The sequence below is a fragment of the Trachurus japonicus genome, chromosome 24 (genome assembly GCF_045865225.1).
Source record: "Trachurus japonicus isolate A0001 chromosome 24, Traja_1.0".
In the NCBI taxonomy this organism is placed as follows: domain Eukaryota; kingdom Metazoa; phylum Chordata; class Actinopteri; order Carangiformes; family Carangidae; genus Trachurus; species Trachurus japonicus.
In genome coordinates, this window is record NC_140930.1 from 11,700,644 (window position 1) to 11,718,068 (window position 17,425).

Below are 17,425 nucleotides of genomic sequence, written 5' to 3' on the forward strand. Positions count from 1 at the left end.
TTCACCGTCCACATACTTGTGTCCATATGGGGTATAGTAGTTTTTGGAGGTAAAATCTTATCTAGCGGTGCAACAAATCTCTTTGGGCATCGAGAGGAAAAAAAAAAAAGAATTGTGTCCATTGATTGGAAATGAAACTAGAACAGAGCCCGGGGGTTTTCCTGCACGCAGAGGTCGACTGCTCTGACACTGTTCAGACTTGGAGGGGTGCTGGGAGCTGGTGGGTTCCCATAACCCGTCGCCCCTTCACCCTCACACACCCTCACCGTCTCCTCCATTGGGAATCACAGCCAGAGGGCAGTTGTAATACACCAATTTGGAGCAAAGCTTGTTAATTTACTCCCTCAGCCCCCCCACCCCCCCACTCCCTCCCTTCTCCTCCTTCTACTGTCTTCACCCCCCCTCCTCCTCCTCCTTGCATCTCACCCCCTTACTACTCCCCCCTTTCTATTGCCTTTTTGCTTCAGTTCCTTCAGCTTGGCACCGTGCCTGCTCCATCTGAGAGGCCTCCTGATTGTGCTCCGAGTACCTGAACACACACACACAAATTCACACAGACAGTCCCTGTTTTCTCAGGCTAATCTTTTTTTGGTATTTTCTATAGTATTAGGAGAATTTACTTGCCAGCCACTCATCTTATGTCAAGCTTACAACTTATATGGTATAGCTTATAAGTTTGCATTCCAGCCACTAGCAGCCGGGTCCTGCAATAATATTTATGGCCGACACTGGGAGCTTATCCCCCACATAAAGCTAATTTCACTCTGCATTGATGGACAGCCAATGAAAGGACTAATGTTGTTTTCTTTCTCTTTTTTTTTTCTTTGTCAACCCCTTCTCTTTTGTCAACCGTGTCCCGCTCTGATAGGAACAATAAATAATTTCAGTCCCACAGAATCAACACTTTCAGCTTGCGAGGCCATTAAAATGGTAATCGACATGCCCAGTGGGCTGACGACGGACTGCTTTCCATACGCCTGCAGACAAAGTCAGATGGGGGAATGTGCACGGTGTAGGGGCGGTGGCCTCTCCGTACATTTGTGTGTGTGTGTTAAGGTTGTGCCATGGGTGAAACTCTTATTTCTTTTGGACTCTGTTGAGGGAAAAGGTGTGTGAAACTCTTGCGGTCATTACTCACTGATTTGTGGTTTTAGCTGAACGTTAAGTACCTGCAAGTAGCCATCAATTATAAGAAGACATTAAGACTAATGTAAGTGTTAAACAGCAACCTCAAGTTGACAATAAACACTGCTCACTGCAACCCATAGTGGTTGTAAAGATTAAATAATCTAATTATTCTAACGAGTCAAACTAATTTCAGAGCCCTGTACTGTATATAAATTAAGACCTGCAGTCAGGACTCAGTCATGAACCCTGGTGATAAGCCTGAACATGACCAGGCAAACACTCTGGATATGCCTGTACATGTCTGTCTGCGTGGGAATGTATGACAGGTTTAAAAACATACATGGGAACATAAGAAGGCAACTTTTTCCAAGTTAGAGAGAACTGTATGTACCGTATGTGTAAGAATGTGTGGCTGTTCAAAGCCCATAGCCATAAGTGAGAATATCGGATACAGTATGTATGTGTTTGTGTGTGTGTGTGTGTGTGTGTGTGTGTGTGTGTGTGTGTCTGCTTGGGTGTGTGTGTGTGTGCGTGCGCTTGGAGTGTCGCTGTGACATAACTAGGTCTTGGCCTATGATGGGCAGCTGCTGGGAAAAGGGAGCGTGTTACAGCAGGGTTAAGTAACACTAGAGCACAAGGTTCAGTGTAGCCAGGAATACTAGCACACACACACACACACACACACACACACACACTGCACATACACACAGGTGCACCTAATCTTTCGATTATGTGAAGACACTCAGATAAAAGACACACACACACACACACACACACACTCCAGGAGTTAACAGACATGTTTACAGGTGCTATTTTGAGATGCTGTCTGTCACTCCCCCTCCATACCAGAGCTTCTCTTAGCACACATCTCAGCAGCTCCAACACACAGGCCTTCTGCTGGAAAACTCCCTTACACACACATATCCCTATGCTCTGAGGTACCAAAAAAAGGCAGAAGTGGTTCAACATAATAACTAAAAAGTGACCACAGGCTTTTTTCCCCCTAACTTTTTCAACATGATACCCGGTGCTAACGGCAGTTTTCATTCAATACAAAAAAGATTAACATTTGATTTGATATACAGTCCTCAGAAATACAGCCTGTACAGTAAAATCAGGTTTATATGATAGATGACATTCTGCAGAGTTCCTAGTAAATGACTGAGCTGTATGTTTCTATTAAAAGCATATCCAGTGGCTTCTCTTGGTTAAAGACAATCTAAGGTGATAAAAGATTTCCTAGTGTTATGCTTGGCTGTCTGAGGCCACTTTTACCGGGGCTAATGGTTAACTGACAAAGATATGAAGCAGAATGACGTAAGTGGGAACCTGGGAGAGAAACCCACTGGGATTACTAGGATTTGCTCAGCAAATCTCCTCAACAAAGGTGCCCTGGCTGCATGAAACTGTAGGTGTTCGAACTCAGCTCTGTGTGGAGGTGAAACCTAAGAGTCTCTGAGAGTGGAATGGAGAAACGTCCCTGTGCAGAGGTAGACTTTTAAACACCTGGCTCTGCACACTGTCTTTGGTTTCATGGCCTTTTTGACTAAAACCTAAATGGCAGCCTGTGACATATTCAGGCCCTAAAATGAAGAAGAACCTGCTTGACTGATTGTAAATGTATATATCGCCTTAAAGGAAAGTTTCTGTCAGTGAACTTTGTGGTGTCTCAACTTTCAACTACAGTCTGTAATGAAAATGTCTTATAAGGAAGCCGCAAAAAAAAAAAAGCATAGGCTGTGAGCTGCAGCCAACATTTATTGACAGACCATGTGTAACACTAAACCACTGACAGCCTGGCCCTCATGCCCGAAATTCCAGGAGTAACAGTACTGCATGGTGACGGTGAACCCGGCCTTGACTCGGAGAGGCTACACCCACAACCTCCTTCTGTACTCCTTCACTGGGCCGTATCACATAGCAATACTTCAGAAACCCTGACAAAATACGACCTATAGGCTCCACCACACCCCATGGAACTGATCCTTCAGTTTCTGATGGGTTATTAATCTTTGCTCTCTGACCTTCCACGCCTCCCTCATATACTCGCTTTTCTCTCTTTTTTTCATGGGGCCCCATATGTCTTTTCGGTGACCGAAACTATCACCATGTAAAATAAGCTTTACCCTTAACACCTCACCTAAACCCTGTAGTTATGTAATTCCCCCATGGCAGGATCAGCAACCTTGGCAGTTGCCTACCTGACCCAAGAGACTGACACATCCCTGGCACGGTTTACATAACAAAAGGCAAACAGGGCAATGCCTCTGTGGTTACAGTAGCACGGAGGAAATTAAGCATCTAAATATATAAGCAACAAAAACATGAAGTAATAGACCTGAGTCCTTATAGCTGATATATTATAGTAGTATCAGAGGCTAAATGGCTGGAAGTGCACAGGGAGGATTCTTCATAGAGGAGGTTATGGTCATAAAAGGAGAAGTCTGATCAAGATTCACATGTTTCCACATGGCTTTATTGTTATTAAATCGTTTTGTTTACATCCAGCCCCTTGTCCTATTAATGGATTAACTGCTGCTCAGTAAACTGTCTTATGTAATTGTATCATTCTCAGAGCGTCTTAAACAGGGTTGCGTCACTCAAAATAGGCCACTGTGTTTCCAGACAAACCGGTTGCAACGTTTCTGTTTGCTCTAATTCCACACATGTGACTGTGGCTGCGGCCTCGGAGGAATATTATGCACACAAGTCATCAGACATGTCAAACTAAAAGATACTAATAAAAGAGAGGGAGAGAAAGAGAGAGACGAATGGAAAAAGATATGCATCTGATGCAAATGCAATCACACTCCACAGCCTTATTTGATTGTTAAATATCTGGGGGTGACTGCGAGATTCATGCTCAGGTCCATTTATAAGATAATGATGTGTGGGTTCACCAAACCTCACGCATCTTAACGAGATTAATGATCGTAAATAACCCTCCCTCTTTCTCTAATGTGATTTTTTTTTTTACCCCTCATTTTCATTGCATTTTCTCACTGATCTGTAATCTCCATTACAATGATAATGAAAGCCATAATGGGGTCCAGACTTTCCAAATAGTGGCTCGTAAAAAAAGAAAAAAAAAGAAAAGAAAAAAAGAGACAGCTCTGGTCTAATTGTGTGCGTGTGAGTGTCTGTGTACTGTGTGCGTCAGTGGGTTTACGAGCCACATGCTTTTTGTTTTTGTTTTGATGGAGGAAGGAGGGGGGGCTGGGGGAGCTGGGTGCTGAGTGGGACGACTCTTACCTTCCAGCCTGCAGAGCTGTTGCTGTCGCCTTTGTCTTTGAAGTAAGGGATCGATCGCACCATCCAGTCGTAAATTTGGGACAGTGTCAGTCTCTTGTCCGGTGCGCTCTCGATGGCTTTGGTTATCAGGTCGGCGTAGGAGAGGTTCCCCCAGGCGTTGCGGCGAGACGAGGCTTTCCTCGGGGTCTGCTGGGCTGCCGCGCCGCCGGGGGTCAGCGCGCCGGACGTGGCCGTCGGGGAGTGCGAGGAGAGCGGGGAGCCTCCGCTGTCCTGGCCGGGGGATGAGAGCGCTCCGTCGGCCACGGGGCTGTTGCTGCTCTGGTCCTCTGCCGCCACGCCGTTGACACCGTTGGTCGTCGGGGTGGCATTGTCCTCTTCGTCATCCTCTTCCTCGGGGATGATATCTGTGTCATTGCTCTCCGGTTTCACCGCGTTCGAGTCCGGTCGTGGCAGCGGCCAGGTGCAAGATCTGGGCCGCTTCTGAGGCTCGAAGTCCGGGTCGATGACCACGTCCAGGTCCAGGTCCGGCAGCGGATCGGCGAGCGGAGCCTCAGCCATTATGTCCCGCTACAGTCGCAACCTTCAGCCCCCGCTGCCCAGGTGATAAAGTTATAAGACAAGAAACGAAGAGCTGTCAAAGTCGCGTCCCATGAATGCGCGCTCCCGTCCTTTGTTGCTATTCCACACCAGCGAAGTCCCAACAGGGCCAAGAGCAACTTAGTTATTAACGCCTGTTGAGGACACAGAGAAAGAATAAATCAACCCAACACACTCGGTTAGAGCCAAGTTACAACACACAACCTCTCCTCCACAGCACGTATCCCTCAACAGCACCGCTGAATGAGCCTAACACGTTTCCGTCAATGGAGCAGCAATAGACACTTTCTTTAAAAAAAACACACCAAAGAAGGGTTAAATGAAGCTGTCTCCTCTCTCTAAGCTCCACTACATTCATAATAACACACTACTTGCTCATCAATAGTAGCTCTGTACAAAATCCCCGTCAATGGTGCAGAGATCTGAATCCACCTACTGGAGATCACTGGAGGAGAAAGTGCTCAAACCTCATCACTCTGGGAAATAAATTAAATGAAACATCGTGCACGGCCACTCACTTGCGCTCCGTGGTAGCAAATTAAAAAAAATAAAGAAATATACAGAGAATTAAAAAAAAAAAATCCCAGTCGAAACTAGATCCCGGATTGTCCACGGCCACTTCCCGATGCCATCTTGACTCTTTTCTTCTTTCACTCCTCAAGTGCGCTCAGTCGATATAGAGACAGATAGGATGCATGCAGGGCAAGTCAGTGTCGATGTGGAATAAGACTGCCACCTCACTCTGGGTTACTACTGTATCTCGATTTGCTCCGCACACAGCACAGCACAGCACAGCGCTGCGTGCGTACACACGTACACACACACACACACACACACACACACACACACACACACACACACACACACACACACACACACACACACACACACACACACACACACACACACACACACACACACACGCAAGTCGATCAAGGGCCGGCCCCCTGGATCCTGTGCATGGGATCGCCTTTTAAAGAGACACTACAGTGCTTCAGGAGCGCGTTGCACGAGCTCAGGTGGAGGCTGGGATACGTCTTGACATGTCGGGCTACCGATGGTCACAGAAAGAAAAAGAAAAGAGGAGAAAAGAGGACCGTTCGTGGTGGAGTGACACACTGATTATTGAGAAAGGGATGGCTGAAGTAATGTGTCCAACTTTAGTTTGCATGGTGTCAGTGGGACAGTGGGAGGTGTGCTACAGGTTTCTATTGTTTGCCTATAATAAATCAAATTTGATTTACTAGTAATCAAGTCTATAATTGATTAACTGATTATTATTGGGTCCATAAGATTTCAGAGATTATATTCATTAAAAAAATGATTAATTATAAAAATAATAAAACAGTATAGCTGACATTCTAATCACATATTTTATCAAATATTCAGTTATATGTAGATACAGTTATGCAATGATGAAAATGTGCTGAACCATTTAATCAGTTACTAAAATTTACATCTATAGCAGTTAGTCTTTAATATTTAGGGGCTAGTTATCACCCATAACATGCTGCAGTAGCCTAATACTGTTCCTAATGTTACAGTCGTACCATGAAATCCTATAAAACAGCATCAGTGAAAACTTTTTTTTACTAGCAACTTTCTTTTTTTATTTTGAAATATGAGAAACTTACAATTTTAATAGATATTTATACCTTTTATTAAAAATAACATTATGAGACATCCTGAGGAGTAATATGTTCCCCAGGACGATAATAGCCAACCTCAACTAATATTACTGTATGTTCCATAATATCACATGTGTTTGGACTATTTGTATGTATTTAGCATTGTGTTGTTAAGCTATGTTAATGGCTTGGTGGTGCTTCACAATAAAAGCACTTGAACTATAATAGTACCATAGATTGCACGTTTAACCTTCTCACATTTGTTCACATCATCCTCTTGTTACTTCTGTGAAAGCAAAGCTGGTTGTGCCTTTAATCACTCAGCCTGGCTGTCAATCACGCCTGTCACGGCGCTTAGGCCACGCCCCCTTGGAGTCTGGCATTACGTCACCGCGTTTATTAGCTCGAGATAAGAGGAGAGAAATCCTAGATGGTGCTCCATCCTGTAAGTGATGCTCCAGACCTCCTCCTCCTCCTCCTCTTCTTCCTCCTCCTCCTCCTCCTCCTCCTCCACCTTGACTGGATCAAAACAGCCTCGTCCACGTCTTCTTTGTTCAGCCTGTCGTGCAAGGTGCGCGTCCATTTGCGCGTGCTCGCTGTTTCTGTGCAGGAATGCGCGTTCACAACTGCCTATAACAACATTTACCTTTCATAATGCTGCATGGATGTAGGTGTCAGTATTTCTTTTGCATTTTGACCACATTATATACACCTAAACTATGATTTGTTTGTCCTCATAATATTTCTTAAAGGTGAGTACATAGCTCCCACTGCAGTTTGTTATTGCTAAAAACATTACTGTGAATATACAGTATATACTGTAAGTGTATATAGCGCGTTTGTTCAGTCACATGTAATCAGGCAGATTGGTACAGCACACACACACACACACACACATTTACAGCAGCAGTCTGGAGTCCGTACTGTACAGGATTACAGGAGTTAGTCAGTCTACACATACACACATTGTGTGATGGTTTTGTTTCCTTCACATCAAAGAGAATACCTGATGCAGCAGTTTGGCTCCTGCAGAGTACTGTAGAGTTAACGCTCACTGGATGTACAGTGAGAGGTTAGGATGTCTGAGTGTGTCAGACAGAGATAAAGCTTTTTTTTTCTTTCCTTTTGTTTAATTTTTCCTTTAAATACTTTTATTCTATTATTTTTTATACTTAAAAATATATATCGTGTGTAAGTATTTTGTGATTGGTGATGATTCAGTAATGTCTAGCATTTCTTAATATACAGATGAAGACCTGCAAAAGTTTGAATAAGTGTCTCAGGACAAAACCACTGAACTAATAAAAGGCATTTAAAAAAAAATCCACTTTGCATCTGCACTTTAAGTTTGATTTCAACTCCGAGAGCACCAGTTTTCATTTATGGATCAGAATTATCCTGTTGGGACGTTTTCTATCTACTGTCTTGCGTATTCCACCTGTAGTTTAAAATAGTAGGTTAATACTGCTTTGATTGGACATGTGTTGATCTGTGCTGAACAAAATAAGTGTAACATGTGTACCTTAATTACTCTCGCTGCTGTATCTCTGGCATTTAGCCAGGTTACTGCACACCAAGATAAGCCAAGGTCTCCTTACATGCCCCCATTGAAGGCCATAATAAATGTTGCACAAGGGCACATTCATGCACACAAGCAACAGCCACACTCACACACGCCAAGCCAAACCATTTGTAACGTTGTGCCTCAGTGCACAACAGTACAGTACAACCCAGTGGCCTGAAAACTTAATTGAACAACTGTATCAGTTGCCAATATCGTCAACCTTCATGTGCCCAGGCCCTCTAATATCAAAGTCCTATAACCTTATAAAGGTAAATTTAACGCACACCCCAGGCAATAAGGGACATTTTGCATTTTATCCAAACCTCAGTGTAGCGAAAACATCAGGAAACAGCACAGGTGTAATGTTTGTTTCACTGTTTTAACTCATTGGATGATGAGAAAGAGAGAGAGAGACGAGAGGGGAACTGTTTTCCATCTTCCCTCTGTCAGCATGGGGCATCAAGACTGTGGTCCAGAGTGCATGGAGACTATGACCACTGTGCTAAGCCAGCGTGAATCATCCAATTAAGACAATCACAAAGCATGGCGGCCATCTCTGTTTGTGTCTGATGTTTCCCCCAAACAGCATAATGCTCTGATTGGATTAGGGGCCTTGGCACAGGGCGTGATTGATTTTTCTTTAATAGTAAATTATGGTGGGATAGACTTGGGGCCTTTCCACCAACTCGAGCACTTCTTAATGATACACATCGTGTGCGCGTTGCAGTGCGCACACCCACACACCTGCACACACACTGGCCAGGGAGCCATTTACTGTGCCTTGGATGTAATGAGATTATACATTTACTCTGGGGATTTTGCATTTGTTCTGTAATAGTGGCTGCTTGGACACAAACACTGTACCTTATATAATGGTCTTGGTTAAGACCCTGGAGGTGCTGCTGGCTGCTCTGACTGTAGTTTTCAGGGCGGGCTGCTTCAGGCTGGAGTGGTGCACTAGGATGACCTCATCCTCAGATGGACGCAATAACAAACGTTGTAGCAATAGGTTGCCCTCTGCTGCCACCTACAGCCACATGGGATGAAGTTACACCACACAGTGAAAATCTGCCTGCCCTCCAATTACAACTGAAATACAGATGAGAGGTGTTTATATTTTCTCCATCACAAGTTGAATCATCTTTAATCCTTTAATATAATAACAGCAGAGAACAAAAGATTGAGTGTCATAAAAACACTCTTTAAAACATAGACTGTTTCACATGTTACAGCAAAGATAGTTAGTGTTTATTTATAGGAGTTCATATTTCATAGGAAACCAACAAACTGTATAATATAAACTATTTTGTAATTTGAATCCAGTGTTTTAACATATAGGAAATGCTTGTGTATTCATAAAAAAAGTATACAAAGATTATTTAGATGGCAAAAACATGCAGAATCTGATGAAATGTGAAAAGATGTGATGCAAAAAAAGTGAACATTTCGGTTCTAGCAGCATTTTCATTTTAACTCTTTTGAAGATTTACCTTATTTATCAATGTGTGAAACACTAGAGATGTGTGCTTCCAATAGAAACAAAGTACAGTTTTAGAAACAGAAATCCTTAAGTCAGAGTCAAAATCCAGAGCAGATCTACTTAATGAAGAGTCCAGACCTGGAATAAGATCAATGTCAGTGCAGCTGAGTTTAATATAAACACGGCTCAGTTTTTGTCTGAATGCATAATTCTTAGCTCATTCATAAATGTCGTGCATAACATCTTAAATCCAAACCAGGATTCATAACAGTGAAGATTAAGCCCCGGTGTAGTTCCATGAAAACAGAAACAGCTTGAGAACATGTTCACCCTTTTCAACCTTTAACCACTAGAGGGTGGTAGCCAACTACTGTAAAGGACACTTGGCCCCCTTTCTCTCCTTGAAAGAAGCACCTGTCACGGTTTCACACTTGTTGGAGAGCTTTTTGTGTTATTTAAAATAAATAGTCCTGAAGGAGGGAGAGAGAGTACGCCTCACAGAATAGGACCAAACAGTAAATAGATATAATACACATGAATAAGACAAAGAGAAGTTAAAACCAAAGAAAAACAGGTGTCCAGATTTACATAGTTATATATTTGTCATTTGTCTGTGGATATCAGGAGTTTTTTGTTGTTTTTTTGAGATAATGGACTAAACTGCTGCTTATTCCCTAAAAAAATTAGCTGTGGTTGCCCATAATAGACTTGACCTGTTTTGTTTGTGCAAAGCAGGAGCTTTTTACTTATGCAGCGTCAGTAGTTAGTGAGGTACCGAGTTGTCTGGAGGTATACAATTATCCTGGCAGTCAGAACTGGGTGTTAGGTGTTTGAGTTTTTCTTGCTGTGCCTGCGCTCTCCCTCCATCCAGTATGACTCAGTCTGCATCTCCGTCAGTCGGGAGACGGTCCTCTGAAAGGCAAAGATTTCCTCCTCGGCTGTGAACAGGGTCAGACGCTCTGCTGCCTCCTGAAGAAAAGGAGGCGACACCGGGGTTAGCAGCTAATGCACTCAAGTCCTGTCCACACTGAGATGAATGAATGAATGAATGAATGAACACGGCATCACTGAAAAGACCGAGAAGGCTCTCAGTGAAACTACAAAACTACACCCTTAAAGTATGAAACTAATACAACTTCAAATAATAAGAAGTCACATATGTTGTGTGCAATGTAATAGGGCGCAGTAAATTAGATTACATAGGGTTGAAATGCCATGAAATACACATGGTTATGTAGGTATCTACAGTCTGGGGCTGTGTGATCCGTCTTCAGAGGAGGAATCAGTGATGTGCTTTTTGTTGATGTCAAGTTTCCATTCATTTTTCATTTCATTGGACCTGATTGTTCCCCTGCTGTTACTGCAGATGTGATCTCACCCCGCTGAGGCCCAGGTCGTCCAGCAGCTGTCGGTCCCTCTCATCGTCCCCTCCGGAGTGGACGAACAGCCGGACTAAAGGAGTCGCCGCCAGCAGCACCACTCTCACCTGGGACACCGAGTCGGGGATGGGGGGGTTGGGGGGGGAGACAAAGATCAGACACCATAAGCGTCCAGCTTGTTTATTTATAGAGGTAATTTTGTTTATTCATAATGATTAAGAGTCTCTTCCCTGTGATCAATATTATCCGAGAGCGGTTCTCCATTCATTCGTTGCGTCTTTACAATGACAGTGCTCGTGTTACCGGTCAATTTGAGGTGTTTTATTTCATTTCTGGGATGAACTAAAAGCATATTGACACCATAAAGTACCTACTGATGAAATTACAGAGAGCTATGAAGTAGACACAGTGTTGTTGAGCAGTAAGGCACTTGAATAATATTTTTGCATTTTAGCTACAGTACCAGTAGCAGTAGTTTTCCTGTCCTTTTATTCATTTAGCTGGGTAGTAACACCATTTGTTCAGATTAAACATTCATACAAAAGTAAGAGAAGACACATTATATCATCAAAAAAATTCTTCTTTTTTTTTCTTTTTTTTTTTACATGCTTTCAGTTGGTTAGTTGCAGTTTTACACCATACAGTGATAATCTTACACTGCAAACTTTGTGGCTACATTGTTTTTGTGCAGCTCTCTCCTGTTGCAACATGCAAATTTCCCACATTTCTTTAAGCAAAGTCCTCAAAGAAATGTTTTTTTCTCAGGTCTACGTATGTGAAAGATTTCAGTCACTCTGGGCTAATCCAGCAAACAAAGTGGAGCACCAATACTGAATCATTTCTTACAGACCAACATCAGTGATCGAGCTCACCAATGCTCTCGTGGCTGAATGGGAGGAAATTTCTGCAGCCGGGTTCAGAAACACAGAGGCTGTTAAAGCAGCATAGTAAAGCCCACACACGTGTAATGATGCTGTGTGTAGTTAATCTATGTGTACTGTGTGTGGTTAGTCTATGTAAATCAATGATAGGTTAAGGCAGAAATGTACATTTGAAATCAAAAGTGTAATATAATATAATGAGTGATGTGTCTTTCTTTCTTTTTGTTAAAAGGGACTATGAGGAGTTTCGGAGGCCAAGTGTTTTCACACTACATTTCCCATGAGCCTCTGCGTGCACAGTGAAATTCTTGGACCGGTGCAAGACTGACGAAAGCGAAAACATTTGCCAAGAATGTTTTCATTCATCAAGAACAAAAGTCAGAGGTTCGAAGACGATCAGATACCGTCATAGTTCTGACCATAAACGGCAATCCAGTGGCGTTATTCCCATGGCCTGCCGGGCAGCGTCCGGGAAACTGAAACTAGGAAATGCTGGGCGGGCCGACCACTAAATAATAATATCAAAATAACTATAAAGACAAAATGATATATTTATCGAAAATGGACCCATTAACAAGTGTGGGTAACATAGATTCATCCACATTAATATGAGACTCTTTTATAACCAAAAGCAAACTCCTCGGGGTCTCTTTAATTTAATTTAACATAACGAGGCAATCCCTTGTTTCTCAGCTGGATACCTTGTTGTCGTAGAAGTTGTCTATGAGCGTGGTGAAACGTCGGGCCTCGTTCTTCTGTGCCAGCGTCAGCACAGGAACGTGGCGGATGAATACGGTGTCAAAGAGCCGTGCCATCTCCAGGTAGTCACTGGCACCCAGGGGCTGGAAAACAACAGCTGAGCAGGTTACACAGAGTCAGGCCTGAGCCTTCTTACTCTACAAGAGCGGCATCGCAGTGCAGAGGCTAAACAGTTCCAGTGGAGCGTGATGTGCACAGCTGCTTCATAAACACACTGTGAGCTCTGCAGACATTATATTTGGCCTGACAAAAACGCTTACTGTACTGTACAGCGGCGGCGCTTTGTGCAAAAGGTTCAGGCTGATGTCATTTAAGTCCCTGTCCTTGGTCCTTTGCCAGTCAGGATGATTGCTCCCGACGCTGAGGCGGATGTGCCAACATATGTCAAAAGAAGCCTTGAAGCCCAGATGCCTGCAAAAAGCTCACGGCTGCCCATCAATCTTGAGACTTTACATGCGCCGCAGATTACTGTACCATGCGGCTTTATCTGAAGCACAACAACGGAGCTCAACAATTCACTGAATCGTCAATAGACTTGCTTTTTGACATTGAGCGGAAAATAGGACCGAGATGGAGGGAAGCGGATTCAGGTTGAGAGCAAAGGCTTGGACAATAAGCACGCAGAGGAGAGAAGAAACAGAATGCAGGGGCAATAATAAGACAGGAGAAGTGCTTTGAATCTGAGCAGTTTTGATTAGTGGTGAGTGGATTTTGTGTGTGTGAGTGTACTCTGTGTGTGTTTGTGAGTAGGAGGAGGAGAATAACTCATAGCATCTAACAGGGATATCTGTGGTTCGAGTTCACCTTGTTCCATGTCGCTCTACACTATCAAGCTTTGCTTTAGGGTGTGTGTGTGAGTGACGTGTGCAGTGCAGGCATGATAATGTGCAATATGTGAAAATATGATGTAGTTTTGGTTATGATTGTGCAATACATGTACAGTAGATAATACAGGTACAATGCATACAACAACTGTATACTTACACATTACTGAATGTATATTTGACTGATATCTAATGACTACTGCACTTTACTGTGATCCAGACTATTGCACTTTACGTTACAATGTACTGCTACATGCACTTTATTAAGACTGATGGCACTTTGTTATTAATTGCACTTTACTAGATGTCTCTGAATGTACTCTTCCTTTGTTTTAAGAATGTGATTACCTGTTTTTATTTGTGTCTCTATTCTATCTGCTAAGGACAACAGATGGAAATTAGCCAATAGCTACAATCTGGCATGTTTACATTATCGTATACGTCCATTAACTTGCACTGTCCCTTTCAATTTGAAATAAAATGAAAAATGAAGCTGGTAAATAAAGTCAAAATGCCCCCAAAATAATCTTTAAAAAAAGGGTAGACACTGACACAATTTTCTGTATCCCAATGTTCTTTGTGAGCAATTTATCAGAAGTGGTCAAAGTATTATTCTTAGGAATATGTGAAATGATGTGACTAAAAACTAATTTGGATAAAACACTCACTCTGCCACACAGCTCATCAAAAGTACAGTCAGCGATGGAGCCACAGGTCTTTTCCAGAGTCACATCTCTGCCCAGCACTGTGAGCACCCGAGGACCTGTAACTATGGAAACACACACACACACACAATAATATTAGTTATCCTCAGTTATACAGTACCATGCTGCGCTAGTGTCACGTTTACAGTTGAAACATTACATTAAAAACAAATCTATCAAGGACAGAGAGTTTAAATCAACATAGACCGTTACATAATGTATACAAATATAATGGTGTAAGAGAGAGATGTACACTTAATAAGCACTTTTTGGAAACACCTGTACACCTGCTTCAGCGATCAAAATGTAGGTTTATATAACATTTAAAACTGTGGGTTTAGTTTTACCATTGTGAATAACACACAGCGATGATATTCTATATTTATATATATCATAATATCAGCAGGCCCCATGAAACCAAAGCCTTATGAAGCTCATTACATTGTGCCACATTTCTCCAATGCAGCATGGCCACTTTATTTTAAATCGATCTCCCACACACTCACACCATCCTTCAGCCGAAAATAGCCTGCAACAAACAAATGCTGCATTTACACCTGTGTGACACTTGGAAAAACATTAAGTTCCCACATGTTTTTTTTAATATATTATCAAAAAAACAAACCATAGCATAAAATAAATAAGAATCCACATACCTTACCTCACAATGTGTAGCACAAAACATGATTGAAAGCATTCAAAAACTCCCTTTATTTGCTACTTTGCATGTATGTTGCTCTGTGTGCTGAACAATGTGTCATCATGCTGCATCAGATGATACGATTTACTGGGGACACCTGAACACATCTTACGCCTCCTTACATAACAGAGCTTCTTCTTCTTAAAAAGTGGACACATTTCTCTTTGGGCTGGTATTTTACTTACCACTCTTTTGTCTTAAAGCCAGCTCCATGAACAGAGCATCCAAGAAGGCCTCCGCACCCAGCTCCCCTGTGCTACACAACACACACACACACACACACAGGGAAGAAATAATAGGATATGAAATTAATATTGCTGAAGTGGCCACATCAAACGGTGGCAGCAAGGAGAGCGCAGGAGGGGGGGTACTTAGCTTTTCACTCCATCAGTAAAAAACAGGATGTTAGGCTCTAAACACGGGCATTAGCCTGTGAATGCACGTCAAAATGAGATTTTAAAGTGTGTGTGTTTTTGTCTGTCTCTGTGTGTGTGTGCTTGTGTTTTAACTCCAGGTAAAAAGGGTGTGACGCGCTCTATTTACATACAGTGAAAAGACGAAAGCACTTGAAAGCTCCAATACAGCAATGAGCAGCAGCAGTGTCATTCATGCTGCGTTTGCCGGTGTATATGTAATGAGGAAAATAGAAAACTAGCTTTTAAGCTCCACCATTTTCTCATATTCTATTGATTCTTCTTTCATTCTTTTTCATGGATCTCTCAAGGTAATGTAGGTCTTTATAAATCCTCCATCTGCCTCGGCCCGTTTATACGTCTGTTTGCCTTTTCTCTCTGGCCTCTGAAAATGAAAAAATATCTAACTCGATGATGTACACAAACATTTTCTGAGCGTCTGTGTGTGGGTGTATGTGTCTGTGTGAATGCTTGTGCACATGTTGTGGATGCAGGTTAATGTCGACTCCTTAGCAGATACAAAACCTCTGAGCTGACTTGGACTGCACACACAGAGGGGCAAACAGGACCGATATATTAGTGTGTGTGTGTGTGTGTGTGTGTGTGTGTGTGTGTGTGTGTGTGTGTTTCTCACAGGTAGTACAGTTTCCCTGCTGCAGCATTGTCCAACCTCCTGTAGTCAATCCCAGCATCGAGGCAGATGGTGTGGCAGTACTCCTGTACAAAAAAAAACATCATGATGTGACTATGGTACCAATAACTCAAAGGTCCGTCTACAAGAATCTGTAACAAGAATTAACAGAAACTTAATTTTTTTATAATTAAATAATACATTGTGTATCTACACATAGGCAACTGTATTCACATATACACATATACATGTACAAAAAGAGCTATAACCCTATGGATTAGTGACAGTAGGCTGGGTAACTGGGGGAAAAATAAGAAAAACAATAATAAATTCAAAATCACTTAAGTACCTCTGGTGCTGTTTAATCTGGTTAGAGCTGCCATGACAACACAGCTATTCGTAACCTGTTTTATGTGCAAGTAATCTGAATATGTTCGGATTTGAACTGTTACCTGAACAAAACAAGTCATTTGACGCTCGCTTTGCGAATCAGGAGTGATTTTAATAGTTTTTAGATAAAAAAAAAAACAAACAGAAACAAGGCAGACATTTTAATTGGATTTTTGCATTTCTGAATTTTATTTTAGCCAAATCTGAACATTTATGGTGCAACACAGGAGCGATTTTTGTAACGCAAGACAATGTTCACATATAAAGCAGATAAACTGGATACCAATGGAACAAACATGAAGATGGCATCAGAATAGAGGCCATCTTTCACTTTCATTGTTTCATTTGTGAATCTTTTCTGAAGTCTCTCTTTATTCATGAGTTCTTGAATTAGTGTATCACACTGTATGTTATGTCTTCTCATTTGTTCTATGACTTGCTTTAGTACCTGCCAACATTTTAAAACAGTTTCTTCTGCTCTGCTGTTCTGAGCTGCTCGTCTGTCATGTGAAATGTGGACGCAGGCGCTTCCTCTCAGTATAAATAATAAAAAACGGACAAAGAGCAACCGCAGAGGGCAGTCGACGTCTCTGTCTTCTCTGACAGGCTCTGGGATTTCGTGTCACTCGTTCATGGTTTATTGAGCTGATCTATTGTTCCTGTAGCTATTCAAAGTTCAAACTTTTCCAGATAGTGTAAAACGTCAACAGGATTCATGTCAGGGAGTGCAGCGCAAACTATAATCATCTCCACCAGTCTATCAAAGAAAAGAAAGGAATTGCATATCATCCCATCCGAGCCATCGCCTGGCTGACTGAGTATTCAACGACAGCTTCGGTAAATTATGAAATCAGTGAATTTCTGCCACTGGCCCTCTTAGGCTGCAGGATAATTAGTAATCATCACAAAGCAAGGGGACGGAAATACTCTATTCTTCTCCGCTGTCAACTTTTTATCTCCGTGTCCGCTCACACAAACGGGGTTCCCACTCTGAGCCAATTGGCTGAATCAGGCTTAATAACAACCTGACAAACTCGCCCTCCCCCACGCACAAAAGGGAGGTGTCATTTCATCAACCTACTGTGACCCCACCAA

General features: G+C 42.4%; 2 protein-coding genes across 3 annotated transcripts in view; both read right to left on the reverse strand.

Annotated features, from left to right (window-relative positions):
• The window catches only part of foxo3b (forkhead box O3b), a 43,725-nt gene extending 38,023 nt beyond the window's left edge, over window positions 1-5,702 (reverse strand). The window contains exons 1-2 of the mRNA XM_085770852.1: window positions 5,496-5,702; window positions 4,381-5,111 (exon numbers count right to left, since the gene is read on the reverse strand). Of these exons, the coding sequence (XP_085626978.1) occupies window positions 4,381-4,938 (558 nt within the window). The 5' untranslated portion in view covers window positions 4,939-5,111; window positions 5,496-5,702. The remainder of the gene's footprint in view (window positions 1-4,380; window positions 5,112-5,495) is intronic.
• A 4,130-nt stretch (window positions 5,703-9,832) lies between these two features.
• The window catches only part of afg1lb (AFG1 like ATPase b), a 28,825-nt gene continuing 21,232 nt past the window's right edge, over window positions 9,833-17,425 (reverse strand). The window contains exons 8-13 of one of the 2 annotated variants that reach the window (XM_085770853.1): window positions 15,944-16,026; window positions 15,082-15,152; window positions 14,161-14,261; window positions 12,611-12,751; window positions 11,028-11,135; window positions 9,833-10,618 (exon numbers count right to left, since the gene is read on the reverse strand). In XM_085770853.1, the coding sequence (XP_085626979.1) occupies window positions 10,472-10,618; window positions 11,028-11,135; window positions 12,611-12,751; window positions 14,161-14,261; window positions 15,082-15,152; window positions 15,944-16,026 (651 nt within the window). In that variant the 3' untranslated portion in view covers window positions 9,833-10,471. The remainder of the gene's footprint in view (window positions 10,619-11,027; window positions 11,136-12,610; window positions 12,752-14,160; window positions 14,262-15,081; window positions 15,153-15,943; window positions 16,027-17,425) is intronic. The other variant, XM_085770854.1, reaches the window with a different exon arrangement.